General features: G+C 45.1%; 1 protein-coding gene across 1 annotated transcript in view; it reads right to left on the bottom strand.

The window, feature by feature from the left end:
* Nucleotides 1-18,062, bottom strand: part of gpc5b (glypican 5b) — a 74,979-nt gene that overhangs the window by 46,720 nt on the left and 10,197 nt on the right. The window contains exons 3-4 of the mRNA XM_014216570.3: nt 6,114-6,817; nt 78-235 (exon numbers count right to left, since the gene is read on the bottom strand). Of these exons, the coding sequence (XP_014072045.1) occupies nt 78-235; nt 6,114-6,817 (862 nt within the window). The remainder of the gene's footprint in view (nt 1-77; nt 236-6,113; nt 6,818-18,062) is intronic.

Genomic DNA, 18,062 nt, shown 5'->3' with positions numbered 1-18,062 from the left:
CAGCATGCCAACCAGCTACAACACCAACCACTCTAAGGCAGTGGACCAGCCACTATGGCCGCGTCTCTCTCTCTCACCTCCTGGTATGCGACAAGCGGCCCAGTGTGACCTCGGCTGGGGAGGGCGTTGAGGCCGCCGAGGTCGGGGAGGTGGTCACGGAGGTCATGACCTCCAGGGTGGGACGTATACTTGTCACTGACGGAGTGTCTGTGAGAGGCCCACATACTTTATCAACCTAAGAGAGAGGGATTTGAGAGAGGGGTCAGAGAGACAGACAGAATAGAGAGGGGAGAGGGGGGAGGAAGAGAGCGTACAGAGACAGAGACAGGAAGAGGTAGAGAGAGGTGGAGAGAGGGGTGGGTGGGTAGAGAAGCACATGAGTCTGTGTGAAAAAAGAGGGTGCTCATTACATCCCTAACAGAGAATGCTCTACAGTTTGTAAGAACACATTGATAAGTAGCTTTTGCAGATGTGTTGCAGATGTGTTGCAGATGTGTTGCAGGGATTATGCTGTGGAAATCATCAGGGACACAATGGAGATTATTTTTGTCTAAAATCAGACATATACAGAACTATGATACTGCACAGAGAGGAATGATCCATTCACTACACTCAGAAAAAAGGGTGCTATCTAGAACCAAAAGTGTTTTTTCTGCTGTCCCTATAGGAGAACCCTTTGAAGAACCCTTTTTGGTTCCAGGTAGAACACTTTTGGTGCAGGGTAGAACCTTTTTGGGTTCCATGTAAAACCCTTTCCACTAGGGCCAGGACGATACCAGTATCGCGATACTCGTTAGTATCATGGAAAGGAAACATTTGAAACAAATACTGGAAAATATTGGAAACAAACATTATGTTGTCACCCAGAGTCACATTTATTTATTTTCCAAGCTATAAGCACACAATATTTTACATACAGGAGATTTTGAAACGACCAAAGAATTAGGTCTGCTTCATGTTTTCATTTTTGCCATGGATAAAAATATTGTGATACTGGTATCGTCCCAGGCCCTACTTTCCACAGAGGGTTCTATGTACATGGAACCCAAAAGAGTTCTACCTGAAACCAAAAAGGGCTATCCTATGGGGACAGTCGAAGAACCCTTTTGGAACCTTTCTTTCTGAGAGTGTAGATAACTGATATCAACAGAGGGCCAGTGGATATGATATCAACAGAGGGCCAGTGGATATGATATCAACAGAGGGCCAGTGGATATGTGGATGCTGCACTTCTCTTTTCTACCCTCTTATGACTAATTGGACGGATGCTGGCGGGGGCAATGGAGAGAGAGAGAGAGAGAGAGAGAGAGAGAGAGAGAGAGAGAGAGAGAGAGAGAGAGAGAGAGAGAGAGAGAGAGAGAGAGAGAGAGAGAGAGTACAAACCAAGGTTAAATACATCAGCAACCGGTGGCCTGCCCAAAACAAACAGCTAAGATGGTGTATTCTCTCTCTTCCTCCCTCCCTCACTCTCTCCTCCTGCTTTCAGGGGGAGAGTAGCTGGGAGTGAGTTATAGAGTGGTGTGACAGGGATCCCATTTACCACTCCCACCCACACAGCTGTGGACAGGCTTTAAAGGCTCTCTAATGGAATTAGCACAGTTGGCTCCTGGACAGTAAGTAGGGTGCTGTGAAACAGTGAAATATGGAAGTTTCAGAAAAGCTCTGCTACTGACTCTTGAGTAATGCAGCAGGGCCACGTAAAGCTGGGACAGAACCACTGAGACCAACAGAGACACAAACAGCATTCCCCAGAGATTAGACAGCATTCCAGCTCACTGACATTAAGGGTGGGTGTGTATTCATCTGTATCTCTTGTTTGCACATAATGAGAATGGGTTTGTATACATCTGGGGAACCTCCTCTTTTTTATAATAGGGAACCCAAAGAGCGAGGGAATCTGCTTGCCACTGCCACCCCTATTAGCAACTGTTATCTGTAAGCTGGAGGCAAGACCAACTCAAGTGTGTGTGTGTGTGTGTGTGTGTGTGTGTGTGTGTGTGTGTGTGTGTGTGTGTGTGTGTGTGTGTGTGTGTGTGTGTGTGTGTGTGTGTGTGTGTGTGTGTGTGTGTGTGTGTGTGTGTGTGTGTGTGTGTGTGTGTGTGATGCGCGCGTGTGTGTGTGCATGCATGTGTTCCTATAGAGTTTTTTTGTCCAGAGATTAGCCACAGAAACTTTCTCATCACTCTGTCCCAGGCCCTGCATTGCAAAGAATTGTGGGAAGGGGTTGCCCAGCCAGCGCGAGGAGTCTTTGTCCAGAGTTGGATTTGCATTCAGGAGGGCAGGCCGCGGTCTGCCTACAGACACTCTCTGAGGGGATTCACTGGGGCCATAGATGGCTGGACAGGACCAGAGGAAACCCACTGAATGGCTGGCAGATCCTTTAGGAAGCCTCAAAACAGCTCAATGCCAGACCAGAACACAAATACACAGTTTAAAACCCACAATTCTACAGGACAAAGAGTATGCTCATGCTAATAAAGTAGACTTTAACTCATCAAAAGACTGGTGGAGCTTGAGTGACATCACCAAAGTGCTCCTGCGTCCCGTCAATCAAGATCTCATCAGAGACTCTGCCACCCCGTGGCTCAGCTAAATTCTGGCTTAGCTCCTCCAAAGCTTTCAGTCTGGATTCTAAGGATTGATAAATCCTTTATAACTCGATCATATAATTGGTAGATGCAAATAAGCATTGCTGAGCATTTTCACTTAAATCAACAGGATGTATTCATTAGGATTCTACGATTCTTAATTACCACAGTATCTCCCACGCTACAGCAATACCTGGTACAAGAGTTGAAAATAATGCTGAAATGTAAGAGAATGTTAGGCACTGTCTGTCGGGTGGGTTTTTCTGAAGTCTATTGTCATTCTAGTCTCTCTCATCACTGACTGTTTTGGACACCTCCTATCCTCTCTACCTTGTTGTGTTTTGGCAGATAGGGAGTGATTGGCAGGCTCTGGTGGGGGGGTAGGAGCGAAGGGAGAGAGGGAGGGAGGAAAGGTTGGTGTGTCTGTCTGCTCTGGCCTGCTGCTGCTTCTGCTGCGTCAGGCATCTGTGTCACATCTGCTCCTGCAACGCCCTCTACTGCTCATCCTCTGTCTTCTTGACCTGCCCCCACTCCCCCAGTACTCTCTCCCTCTCTCTCTCTCTGTGTATGTGATTGTGTGGGCGGAGACAGGTGTGCTGGAGTCAGAGCAGATCCCCACCAGCTGCAACCTGTTCCATAATCAAGACCTCTACAAATACTCAGCCCTGCCACTTCCATGCTGCCAGATCGTAATCTCTGCTCAGTCAGTCTACGGTTCTAGCCGTTTGTTACTATTCAGATCCTGTTGTGCCTGTTTTCCTCGCCTGACGCTGTTTTCCTCTCCGCTAGAGTTCTGCCCGCTCTGACTCTGATCCCTGTCTCCAGTCCCACATCTCATCATCCTGCTACTCTGTCCTGGATTCCCCACTCTACTACTCCCTTGGATTCCCCTCCGGACCTGCTTACCCTGTCTCAACCCCTATCGCTCCAGCCTCAGCCTCCGCACATGGGTTCCAGCAACCCGTCCGAGCTTCCCCTGACCTTCACTCCATCTCCCCCTGTGTGTCAATAAATACCTTGGTTACTTCATCCCAGTCTCCTCGTCTGAGTCTGCTCTTGGGTTCCCCTGTTCCACTCCGCGTAACAATCTGCCTACACTTAACTAGATAGGCAAATGGACAGTTTGTATGGATGTGCTGAGCAGGCAACTCTCCCCATTCCCCTGGCCAACTGGAAACCTGGCCCAACAAACCACGTCACAGGAGTAAGACAAGGAAAGGAGAGAGGGAAAAAAAGAGGTAGTGAAGGGAATATGGAGGGGAAAAGAGAGAGGTAGTGAAGGAAATATGGAGGGGAAAAACAGAGGTAGTGAAGGGAATATGGAGGGGAAAAAGAGAGGGGTAGTGAAGGGAATGTGGAGGGGAAAAGAGAGAGGTAGTGAGGGGAATATGGAGGGGGAAAAGAGAGGGGTAGTGAAGGGAATGTGGAGGGGAAAAGAGAGAGGTAGTGAAGGAAATATGGAGGGGAAAAGAGAGAGGTAGTGAAGGGAATATGGAGGGGGAAAGAGGGGTAGTGAAGGGAATATGGAGGGGGAAAAGAGAGGGGTAGTGAAAGGAATATAGCGGGGAAAGAGGGGTAGTGAAGGGAATATGGAGGGGAAAAGAGAGGAGTAGTGAAGGCAAAATGGAGGGGAAAAGAGAGGGGTAGTGAAGGGAATATGGAGGGGGAAAGAGAGATGTAGTGAATGGACTATGGAGAGGAATAGAGAGAGGTAGTGAAGGGAATATGGAGGGGAAAAGAGAGAGGTAGTCAAGGGAATGTGGAGGGGAAAAGAGAGGAGTAGTGAAGGGAATATGGAGGGAAAAGAGAGAGGTAATGAATGGAATATGGACAGGAATAGAGAGAGGTAGTGAAGGGAATATGGAGGGGAAAAGAGAGAGGTAGTCAAGGGAATGTGGAGGGGAAAAGAGAGGAGTAGTGAAGGGAATATGGAGGGAAAAGAGAGAGGTAATGAATGGAATATGGAGAGGAATAGAGAGAGGTAGTGAAGGGAATATGGAGGGGGAAAGAGAGAGGTAGTCAAGGGAATGTGGAGGGGAAAAGAGAGGAGTAGTGAAGGGAATATGGAGGGAAAAGAGAGAGGTAATGAATGGAATATGGAGAGGAATAGAGAGAGGTAGTGAAGGGAATATGGAGGGGAAAAGAGAGAGGTAGTCAAGGGAATGTGGAGGGGAAAAGAGAGGGGCTATGTAGCAGTAGTCAGAAAGGCGGAAGAGGGGATGTTATTGTCAACGAACACGATTTACTGTAGCTACATAGGCCCACATCGCCTCTATCTCTGGTAGTTTGATATATGTTACTGTAGGAGGAGATTTATCTCCACAGGAAAGACATGCAGCAGGACATCTAGAATGATCTAGAATGATAATCCCCCTACATTATAAAGGATTATAAACACGCATACAAAATGCACACACACATCTGTGTGGGTAGGGAAATAAATGTAAAACAGTGGAAAAGGAGCAGGAGGAAGAGGAGGCGAAAAGTAAAAGGTGTAAAAGAGTGAATGTGCAGACATTTGTGAAAGGTGAATGAGTCATAAGAAAGAGGGGGGAGAGAGAGAGAGTTCCATTCCCGTCTCTGGGTCCAGACCTCAAATGCCGGCCCATAGGGTAACCAACCATCCTAGCCCTGCTGAACCAGTGAGTGAGCAACACTTGATCCTGCGGGTGGCAGGGAGACCGTAAAAACACTACTACAAATACTGTGCCAGTAACAGAGAGGGGTGCTGATGGGATGGGAAGGGGTGCTGATGGCCTCCACGGACCCCCCCTCCTGTCACCCTAACACCTCTGTACAACATAAACAGGTATGTGTTATATAGTGTAATCTTTCATGTCTCATTACCATAAATACAATTATAATCATATTCATAATCACAATCTAAATCAGTCCCACAGGTGCAATCATTACCATAACCTACTTATCATCGGAGCTAGAACTTAATATTCAAGCTTGTTAAACTAAATCACTCAGCTAGAATACACATAGGTATGTCTTTCTACACCACAGGTTCTCTTTAGTGTGAGCAAAGAGATCATGTCCTGTCTGTCTTTCTCTGTGAACAGTCTCTTGTTTGACTCACTGGGATACATTCAGTTTTGGTGGAATTAGACAAATTCTCCCTTCTCTCTTCTCTTGCCCCCTGCTTTACAAGTACCAAGAAATCTGCCAGCCTCGCATCTCCCAGCCTGTTGAGTCCAAAGCCAAAAGACAGGGTCCATGCCACCTCATGCCCCCCACTCCTAACAGGCAGCCAAGGAACTCCTTGCCACATCACTCAGCCCACCACGGAGTTACACAGAAGAGTCTTGGGAGGTTTTTTGTGGGTGTCATTAATAGAGAACACAAAGACTTAAGAGAACAAGTTTTATATGACGGATGAGACCTACCATGATTTTCAATGTGTCCTGTGAGGGGTGGTAATGTGCTCAAGATGTGTCATCATGGGCCTTGGGAGGTGTGTCATGTCAGTACAGTCCTAAGACAGGTGAAGTGTGAGTGATGGGTGAGGCGCTGACTCACGATGGCGCTGATGCGTGGCCCATGCAGCTGTGCGTGCAGGATGGCGTCATTGATGTGGTTCCTGATGCCCAGCAGGGCCAGCTCCAGATCGTGGCCCCCGGCCAGGGCCCCCGTCAGCTCCTGCAGCAGGGCCACATAGTGCCTCCAGGGCCCGTCTAGCTCCAAGAGCCCCACCAGGCAGCCCCGCATTACGTTAAGACATAGTCCTCCACACGGCCGGATCAGGGTCAGGCCCCTGCAGTGGGGGCAGTACTGCATCCTCACCAGAGCCCGCCCACACTCCCTGGCCAGCCCTGCCCACTCTGTGGCGTTCAGTACCTCTGCCCCCATCATCAGCGCCCGGCTCAGTGCCCGCCCTGCGCTCAGAGCCCGGGTCAGCCCCTCGGCCAAGGCACGAGGGTGGGGCCCAAACGGGTTGACATCCTGGCGCGTCTTGCGCAGACACTCACTGTGCTCAGAGGAGGGCGGGGCCGAGGCGAGGCCAGGGTTGACAAGGCGCCGGTACACCAGTGGGAAGAGGTCGTCATAGAATCGGTGCACAGAGCGCTCCATGGAGGTGTTGCTGTCTCCTCCCAGGAAGAGAGAGAGGACGGAGAAGAGGTCTGCCACCAGGGGGCGAGCATCCTGGGCGAGGGGCTCATAGGCACTGTCAAACAGAGCACTGGTCAGGTTCAGAGTGAACGACAGAAGAGACTGGAACGTGTCTGCACAGCCAGAGAGAGAGAGAGAAAAAAAAAATACAGAATAAGATGTAATGGTGAAAACACATTGTAAAAATGATCTTTCTTGTCATTTATCTTACAATGGGTATAAGTGAGAGAAAGCTTTTCTTATTGTATGCATGTGCCTGTCTGCTCATGTGTGTGTGTACATAATATGGCTTTAGAGGGGTGGGGGGGTTCTGGGTCCAGTGGGATCACCCCCCCCCCCCCCCGTTCTGATGTCAGTCTGATGGCATTCTGACAGATGGAAGAGAGACAGCAACTGGGACACTTCTACAGGACTAGACACACACAAAAAAAACTCTCATACAAGTCTACAAAATTCCATTATGTACTTAGAGTATACAAACCCCCCAACTCCCTCCCAACACAGTCACACAGAGTTCTCCCTAATGTCCCACAGGAGTAATATTACTCATCACAGCTGTTGTGTTTAAGATGCCTGCTATTGTTCCTGACTTATTGTCGGGAAGACATTCTGTGTGTTGGATGATGTATTGGATGATGTGTTTTCAGTCTGTCAGTCTGTCAGTCTGTCTGTCTGTCTGTCTGTCTGTCTGTCTGTCTGTCTGTCTGTCTGTCTGTCTGTCTGTCTGTCTGTCTGTCTGTCTGTCTGTCTGTCTGTCTGTCTGTCTGTCTGTCTGTCTGTCTGTCTGTCTGTCTGTCTGTCTGTCTGTCTGTCTGTCTTGTCTGTCTGTGTGTGTGTGTGTGTGCGTTAGTCCCTCTATATGTCTGGCTATCTACAGATGGAGAGGTGAACACAGTAGTGAATGTGGACTTATAGCCCCCTACTGTACATACCGACCCATTAACCAGGGATCTTTGCTTTGTGATTATGGAAATTCAGTACAGTACGCTGTCTAGCACAGCCTCTCCTGTCAATACAGACTGAGCTGTTTTAACTGGAGCATACATTACAGTTTTTCTCCATTGGTTTGGCTCATTTCTTGAAACAGAAATTACATTCTCAAAACTCTAAGATCATTTGGCAAAACAGTCTTACAGTTCAGCACAACACTATAGCTCACTTGCAAAAGCTCATATCTCTCCTAAAACTGTTCACTCATGCTTCAAAACTAAATTCCTTTCCCATATAAAGAGTCAGTGCCACGAAAATGGCAAAGATCCTTCTCAATTGCTTTGGCTCATTTCTTGAAACAGACCGGACGTTCTCAACACTCTTGGTGTTTTAACCAAAACTACATTTCCTTCTCATTTAAACAATCAGTGCCCCCAAAATGCTTCGTCCCTTTGGCATTGTGTAAGCACTGCAAGTCAAAATGTTTAGATGTTTTGTCACTATGGCAGAGGACCATTGAAATATCCCTCATGTCCACCTTTCAGTCTTAGCCCAGTCCTTCATTGACAATGGTTACTGTACTGTTGTTTGTCCAGCTAACAGAATACAATTGTGTATAAAACTGAAAAAAAGAAATAGGATTTTAGGGTAAGAGTAGCCTCCAAGTTTTGACATCACACATTGCACTCATACTGCCAAGGAAATTGTAACCATTATCATTCACACACATAAAGTAACTTCCATACATCAGAGTAAAAAGAAAATGTATACAGCATAATATACTGTAATATAAACACACAAACAAAAAACAATGAAAATTATATGCAGCCTACAGTGCTGTAAATAAAGCTGGAGTTTCACAACTAACAGTTCTTCACTGGTCGCTGTCCTCACCCTCCCTCTCCTGGCCACCATCCTCACCCTCCTGGCCATCCACACGCTGCTGTCTGTCTGGCCACAGATTCTCGTCCACGTCACAGCGTATATTCTCCCTTGTGATGCCATGAGGGAAGAAACGGCGTGCATGTCGCAACCATCCCCTACACTGATCTCCTGTAATATCCTCACACGCAGGGTCCATTGCATGGAGCAGGGACCTCTGATCTTGAGCCCGATGCTCATACACTCTCCACCTCCAAGCGGAGAAATACTCCTCAATAGGATTGAGGAAAGGAGAGTAAGGTGGTAGGAACACCATGACCATCCTTGGATGAGTAGTGAACCAGGCCCTGATGAGCGGGCCACGGTGGAAATTCACATTGTCCCATACAATGACATATTGTGGTAGGTGAGGCCCTACGAGACCTCTCTCATTTTCAGGGATCAAATCAAAATGAAGGCGGTCCAAGAAGATGAGGAGCTTCTGTGTATTGTATGGGCCAAGACTGGGGATGTGAGTGGCCACACCATTCACAGATATGGCAGCACACATAGTTATATTGCCCCCTCGCTGGCCTGGGACATCCGCCGTGGCCCGGTGGCCAATAATATTATGGCCACGTCTTCGGCCCTTGGCCAGGTTGAAGCCAGCTTCCTCCACAAACACGAGGATGTGATGGGTCTCGTTTCCTTCCAATGCCATTATTCTCTACAATAGCGTAAAAAGAAAACATCAAATCAGTCATACAGAAGAGTCATACACTACAGTTACAGACAATTACATAGGAATGTTCTATGTTCTCCACAAGTTCAATATACTACTGGCCACTACTCCAGTGGTTCCAAACCTGGGGTACATGTACCCCTATGCAGAGGTACTACAGGGGGTATTTGACAGAAAGGGGAGGGGGGAAATCATCAATGACTAGACTTACTGAAATGTTACAGTAAAACCCACAGTATTAGATAGATTTACATGGGAGGCACTAATTGCAGCTCTTTGACCCATTTTCTTATTGTATGTTATATTCTTCAAAATAAGGATTATAATGATAATTGCATCATACAGTAAGCTGCAGTTTTTAGGCGAAATGTTGAAGTCAGATAAATCAAATACTTCCATACCTGGATTACCTGGATACACAAATCAGGTAAAGTGGGTACTGAAGCCAAAAATGTTTGGGAACCACTGCTCAATTGTAAAAAGGTTATAATGATGGACAACCAGTAACTGACTTACATGTACATACTGGTACCGCAGCTCTTTCACTCTATCAGAGTTCCTCTCAAATGGTACCCTGTAAATTTGCTTCATTGTCATCTGATGCTTCTTCAATATCCGGTCTATTGTGGAGTTGCTTATAGAGTTGACATTTTGGAATATGGCATTGTCTTGTAGGATTGCAGCGTGGATCTGTCTCAATGTGATGGCATTATTTTCCATCACCATGTTACAGATCTCTTGTTCTTGTTGTTCATTGAGAAGTTTTCCTCTGCCACCCGTGCAAGGTTGTCGTCCAATCCTAGATATAGAAGTCAAAGGACAACACTCCATTCGTAATGTATACCTTATGTATTCCTTACAGAATGAGTTACCTATGTAATTGTATTGTTGTCTTACTTACAGTAACTTTACCACAATTCTAATGCATCACTGCACAGTGACTGGAATACTACTGTAAACTGTATCATCAATACTGTAGAAAATAAACTATTCCATAGTTTATTTTCTCCAATGTTTTTCTTGTCACACACACACACACACACACACACACACACACACACACACACACACACACACACACACACACACACACACACACACTAAATGAATAGGTAAATGTGTAAATAAATATATTTATTGCTCTATGCACAGTGTCCTGTCCTATACAACATATAATTCCATCATTGACTAACTACATACCTGTTTCCCTGCGAAAGGTTTGGATGATGGAGGAGACTGTTGAGTGAGGCACATTAGGCTGCACTCGGCGACCTGCCTCCGCCATTGTGAGACCATGGTTGATGACTTGGTCTATAATTGTGGCCCGAATTTCATCCGGGACAGCATGGTGTCTTCGTGCTCCTCGGCCTCTTCCCCCTATTCCACCACCACGCACCCTTACTCCTCCTCCTCCTCCTCTTCTTCTTCCTCTTCCTCTTCCTTGAACAGGCAGTTGCCCTTGTTCATTTACTTGGCCAGATGCCTCCATGTTCAGAAATTGTACTGGTCCTGCATGGTCAAGCTCTTTACATACATGTTTGGCAGCATTCACAGTCATGGACAGCACCTGTCAGGTAACTAAACATACTGTTTGATTGGTCATCTGAGATGTGTGAAAGTCCTCCTTCGTTAGTCTAGTTTCACCTGACTGTCAATTGCTGTAATAAATGTATCAAATGTTCCAAGGGATTCATATATGGTATTCATGGTATTATGTTCTTGACTCATTTTGACAATTGAACAGACTATTGTGCATGTGATGACTTATACAATGAAATGACGCTGACACGTTTTGGAGCGAACAACCATTAGACTGAGAATCAACAATCAGTTTAGATCGATAAGATCTATTCACTTGGAAATTGTGCTAAATGTAGGCTACATGTACTTAATCATTTGCAAAGATGTACTGAGACATTGAGACATGTACTTAGACATTTGCAATTTGAGGAAATGAATGAGAAATAAAATTCTGTTGTGAACAATTGCCAAGTGGTTTGGAGGTTTGTCCATGTAGTTTTGAGAATGTCATTTCTGTTTCAAGAAATGAGCCAAACCAATGGAGAAAAACTGTAATACTGCCATTAGTACCTAGGCTTATTCAGTAGTTACATGCTCGAAGAAAAATCCATAGCCTACACATACATATACATTTGATTTTAAACATGGAGAAACAAATCAAGCTAGGATATCGTAAAAGCACTTGATCTCTCGAACGCCATTATTTTACTACAGAAGGTGAGTCAACAGAAGGCCAGTCTACTCCTTCAATCATTGCAGTCAGACTTTCTGGCTTTAATCCAAAACAGACACAGAAATGAGAGAATTTCACAAGTAACTCAATTCATGGAATTATTATTAGGGCTGTATAAGGAGATCTGTGCTTAGGCAAACACCATATACTTCCACAGCTTAGAAGGAACTATCCCGGTTCAACGACAGGCAGCCCACAGCTGAAACAGAAACCTACTGACTGACTGACTGACTGGGTATTCTTGGCTGGAGGATCTGTCAGGGTTAAATTGAGAAACCCTGCTACTATTCCTGCACCCCATGCTGAGCAATTGGTGTCCGTAATAACGCTCTGAAAATACCTTACCGTAAGTGTGTGATTTATTTTGTACATTTTTTATTTAACCTTCCTTTAACATAATACATTTAAAAAGATGGCACAACCCAGCTTTGAAAAATGTGGTTAAGATCATGGTGATTCATGACAAGTGACTAATGTCCTTGAGGACATCTCTCTCTCTCTCTCTCTCTCTCTCTCTCTCTCTCTCTCTCTCTCTCTCTCTCTCTCTCTCTCTCTCTCTCTCTCTCTCTCTCTCTCCTCTCTCTCTCTCTCTCTCTCTCTCTCTCTCTCTCTCTCTCTCTCTCTCTCTCTCATGGGATCAGGAGATCAGTGGAACCAGAGCTCTTAATCCCTGTGTTTATCAGTGAAGCGTGAGGTTCCCAGGCCAGGTATGCCGTTACAGAGACATGATCACAGATTATACAACCTTTTTTAAGACCAGAGAGGACATACCATCTCCACCCCTTAGCCCCTCAGCACCCACTGCCTCTAATCAGGCCATCGGTCATTACAGTTTCATAACCTTTTTTGACAACACTGATCAAAATGTAGAACGTCTGGCTGCATGCGTTCTTATCTGTCATACTGAAGCCCATTTTACATTTCCTACATTTCACCAAGTCACATTCTCACTTTTACTGGCTTGACTGCAAACTCGACAGCAGCGCCCAAGCAAACCATTCCAGCACTGTGAAAAGGGTAACCTTCTCCTGTAAAGCATTTGACCCCAAACCCCTAATCCAGCTTCCCAGGATTAGGGGTTTAGAAAAGAGAGGGTGGAGGGGATGAGGGGGTGGAGGAGGGAGACCAACAGGTGGAACTGCAAGAAGTGGGGGGGGGGGGGGGGGGGGGGGGGGTTACGGAGAATGAATACTTGTCTGAATTAACAGATTGTACTGACATGACGCCGAGGACATTTAGATTTACACACACAAAAATGTTTGTTTGGTGTCATCATCAGCACTGTTATTTAACTTCTTAGAATGCACAAGTACGTACTCAAAGTACTCAAGCTCAACAAATACAATTAAATAGATGAAGTACGCTTAACAGCAAACACTGTCAATGCAATACATTACTACTAATGGAGTTAGTAAAACTGGCTTGTCAGGAATGGGATGACCACTTCGAAAGCTGCTATAATGCTCCGTTTGCCAGATATTTCCCATTGAGTAACGAGCAATTGGAACGCAGATGGGAAGCCAGGGAAAAGGGTTTCTAATGTTCAAAAGCTCCACAGAGAGAACTACATTCACTGATGGACTTTCACCCTCCCACACACATACTCATAGGAGAGAATGACACATTATACATACTCAGACATTAGACACCTACACATCTCACACACTTATAGACATTAACAGTATGTGTCCCATCTATTAAACAAAGACACATCCACGCACGCTCACACAACACACACACACACACACACACACACACACACGTCGGTTTTACCAACCTTGTGGGGACCAAACAATTGAACCTAACCCTTTACCCCAGGGGCACAACATTCACTGGGGACGGGGGACATGACCCTCCCACATTCTGAAATTGCCTTTGTTTTGTTCATTATCAACATAAGTAAATTAACTTAATTCGTTTTTTGCCAGTTGATGTACCAATAAAGCTAGCCAAAAGTTGGCTAACTTCAGATATTATTTTGCCCCAATCACAGTCAGTATAGCAACGTAACATTATTGATCTGTCAGTTTCCCTAGCTAATTCTCTACTTTTCACACTGACACAGTAAAAACATATCTGTTAGGCTTCACTGTCATGGTGCACAGTCAGTACACAACACTATGCTCATCATGTCTTAGAAGGATCAGATGGTGAAAGGTGTCCCTGCAAGGTCAGACAGCCAAGGAAGATCAGTCTACAGAGCTCAGGTAAATTTTGCAGTATATTATAACAATCAGTGAATGGATACAAAGTTCCATCTTGGTTTGATGAGTATGCTACAGTCTGGAATCTGGGAATAATGGTCATTTTAATTATTGAACCATTGATTATATTCTTGGATAATTTAATGTAGAAATGTACAACAAGGTATTTCTTTGTCATGCATTATCTGAGCAGGTTTCCACTGCTCCAGAGACCAATGGCTGCGAGCTTTACACCACTCCAGCCGAAGCTTGGCATTGCACATGGTGAACTTAGGCTTGTGTGCGGAAACCCATTTCATGAAGCACCCGACGAACAGTTATTGTGCTGACGTTGCTTCCAGAGGCAGTTTGGAACTAGTAGTGAGTGTTGCAACTGAGGACAGACGCACTTCAGCATTCAGCAGTTCCGTTCTGTGAGCTTGTGTGGCCTACTACTTTATGGCTGAGCCGTTGTTGGTCCTCAACGTTTCCACTTCACAATAACAACACTTACAGTTGACCGGGGCAGCTCTAGCAGGGCAGGAATTTGACGCACTGACTAGTTGGAAAGGTGGCATCCTATGACGGTGCCACGGTGAAAGTCATTAAGCTCTTCAGTAAGGCCATTCTACTGACAATGTTTGTCTAAGGAGATTGCATGGCTGTGTGCTCGATTATATACACCTGTCAGCAATGGGTGTGGCTGAAATAGCCAAATCCACTAATTTGAAGGGGTGTCCACATACTTTTGTATTTATAGTGTATGTTTGAATGCACAGTCATGTTCATATGATCTCAGACATAAATTACTTGAGTTTAAGACTATCCATAGAACGTACTATATGCCAGTGAAACTGAATATCATGCACTCAGGAATGTCCTTCCTCTGCTAGCGGTATAAAACACAAAAGGCAACATGTTTCAATATGTTATTCTCTTGTGAAGGCTGGCTGAATTCTGGAAAAGTGTATGTTATTTTATCTCAGCATGTCTGCAGATTCTCCCTTCTCCCTGTTTTTGTTTGCTTGGGAATGTTGATACTGGAGACTGTTATCAGAAGAAACTGTTTAACCAATCATTTATAGCTGCTAACAAACACATTTCCATTAATTGGAAGGTTTATTTTTTTTTTTTTATTTCACCTTTATTTAACCAGGTTGGCCAGTTGAGAACAAGTTCTCATTTACAACTGCGACCTGGCCAAGATAAAGCAAAGCAGTGCGACACAAACAACAACACAGAGTTCCACATGGATTAAACAAACATACAGTCAATAATACAATAGGAAAAAGAAAATCTATATACAGTGTGTGCAATTGAGGTAAGATTAGGGAAGTAAGGCAATATATCGGCCGTAGTGGCGAAGAAATTACAATTTAGCAATTAAACACTGGAGTGATAGATGTGTAGAAGATGAATGTGCAAGTAGAGATACAAAGGAGCAAAAAAATATATAATAATAACAATATGGGGATGAGGTAGTTGGATGGGCTATTTACAGATGGGTTTTGTACAGGTGCAGTGATCATCAGTGAGCTGCTCTGACAGCTGATGCTTAAAGTTAGTGAGGGAGATATGAGTCTCCAGCTTCAGTGATTTTTGCAATTCGTTCCAGTCATTGGCAGCAGAGAACTGGAAGGAAAAGCGGCCAAATGAGGAATAGGCTTTGGGGGTGACCAGTGAAATATACCTGCTGGAGCATGTCCTACGGGTGGGTGCTGCTATGGTGACCAGTGAGCTGAGATAATAGCAAAGACTTATAGATGACCTGGAGCCAGTCGGTTTGGCGACGAATATGAAGCTAGGGCCAGCCAACAAGAGCATACAGGTCGCAGTGGTGGGTAGAATATGGAGCTTTGGTGACAAAACGGATTGCACTGTGATAGACTGCATCCAATTTGCTGAGTAGAGTGTTGGAGGCTATTTTATAAATGACATCGCCGAAGTCAAGGATCGGTAGGATAGTCAGTTTTACGAGGGTATGTTTGGCAGCATGAGTGAAGGATGCTTTGTTGGAAATAAGAAGCCGATTCTAGATTTAGTTTTGAATTATTAATTAGGTTGGTTATCCTTCCACAATATCACAATGAATGGCAGAAATGTCAAGTTATGTATCACTAGATTTGATATATTACAAGATTACAGGTATACTGTGCAATTTTCATAAGGTCTGGATGCCTTATATGGAATACTGTATGACAAAAGGAGTCTATATTGAAAACATGCCCACGTCAGGGGAGATACCTATTGTGGGCAATCCCTAGCTGCTGGGCTGCTCAGTCCTGGCCCTGGGAGTCTGCCGTACTGTTGGTTGACACTCTGGCCTTGGCCTATCACACCTGAAACCAATAATGAATGTTTCACTAAGATCGTAAAGCTGAGTGGGGTGTGTTGTGTTGGGGCGCTGCAGTGCTGTGGACCCCTAGGGACAGGATTGGGTGGTCCAGCTATATTGTGTGCAAGTAAAAAGAGCTCTACGGTACTACTAGACCTATGATATGAATTACAGTGCCCTCTGTAATTATTGTGACAGTTAACCCTTGTTTATTTTTTGGGGCTCTATATTACAAAAGTTTGGATTTGAAATCAAACAATGACTATGAAGTTAAAGTGCAGACTGTCTACATTTTCCCCCGGGTATTTTCATCAATATCAAGTGAACCGTTCAGCTGCATCTCAGTCTTCAATGACAGAACAGTGCCAATACCTCCTTCCTTAATGATATACACAACAAGACAGTTGAGTGAGCAACACTAAGGAGTACCATGTCATGGGTTGGAAAAGATACAACTATTGCAGTTCAGTGGAATCTAATTTTCTACTGTCAATAAAACCAACTTGAGAAGACTTGCACCACCCTCTTACAATGTATAGGCAAATCCTCCATGCACAAAGCCAGTCACTGTCAGAGAATGTCCCACTCATGACCAGAATAGTCACAGTCTATGAGCATAGCCCAGGTTTATTGGGCTGTGATGTTTCCCAGGTTGATAGGAAGTATTTACTCAAACTGTGGGAAAAGAAAGAGCTGGAGAGCAGCTGCAGGCTGAAGACTGAGAAGAGACCCTAATGAAAACATCCTGTACATACAGAGGGAGGCCAGTAGGGACACTAATTAGCCCTTTACCATTTACAGCTCATACGCATACCCTGACTGACTCTGTACTATTCTATTGTACAATTGGCCATACTAAACCCAAACCCTGTTTTTGAAATTGACGTTTTTTTTTTTTTTCTTCATTTCCAACATCTCAACAACCCAGCTTTGGATAATTTGGTTAAATGGGATGAGTACACAGCCTAAAACTGAAATGGAGGTTCTGGAACATTGTTCCAGGGTGTAGCAGGGGTACTGTCCTGTCCCCGGCAAGCCAGTCAAGCTGCTTTGGAGGGCCTCTCTCTCTAATATGTCTACTGCTGGCTCATATAACCTAGGAGCTGACTGGAATCAAAGGGACCCAGCAAGACACAGATGACTGGCAGGCAGTCTACAGTTTCCAGGGCCAAATGTATCCCTGTGTGACCAGCTTGGACTCATGGCCACGGGTATACCCCATACTCTGACACCAGAGCACCTGGATATGTAGCAAACTGGAGACTGAGATGGAGACAGAGGTAGGATCAGAGGTGCTACTCATATCATCCTAACTTCAAGAAACAATTCACTGATCATCACAGACATATGAAAGTTTAAAGGTTGTGAAATTGTGGTTGTTTTTTTCCTGATTTACAGACACACAAAAACAGTATTTGAAATGTACTATGATAAATAATTTGACCATGCTCTATCTGCATTCTTGAGTGTTTCCTACAAGAGGGCTGGTTCATACATTCCCATGTGTGGGACACAAACCATTTCCGTGGGGTGCCTCTGGGTGCCCTTTACACAGACAGACGACAACCTACAACTGTAGTCTCATGTCAGGACGGACTCGTCCTCAGTCTTCTCAGTTTCACCCACATGTGTTTCCAATTATGTGTGCAAATCAGTTCCACAAGAGCCTGTCAAGAAGGTTAAGCCACGCTGCAACTGCCAATATAGAGTTACAGAGACAGTGACAGGCTTTCAATGACACACCAATGCAGGAACATATATATACTGTATATTCACACAAACACACACATACACACACACACACACAGCGCGGCAAATCGGGTGTGGGAACGACCGAGCTGTAAATGTGATACTGGTTCGCACCTCCAGGTTCCTGGACGGAAGCTGGGGATCTTAACCCTATGTTGGACATAGGGCGGGGGGAGGGGCAAAACCAGGTGCACTGAATCAGGGATCTCCAACTCTTTTCCCTATGTGGACTTATCCTATCCTAGCAACGGTGTCCAAAACACAGGGGCATCGAGTGACAGGGCAGGGATTACTCAGGAATCAT

The sequence above is a fragment of the Salmo salar genome, chromosome 10 (assembly GCF_965601325.2).
Source record: "Salmo salar chromosome 10, fSalSal1, whole genome shotgun sequence".
Taxonomy (NCBI): domain Eukaryota; kingdom Metazoa; phylum Chordata; class Actinopteri; order Salmoniformes; family Salmonidae; genus Salmo; species Salmo salar.
The sequence above is the reverse complement of the archived record's forward strand: the minus strand, read 5'-3'. Positions and strand labels throughout refer to the sequence as shown.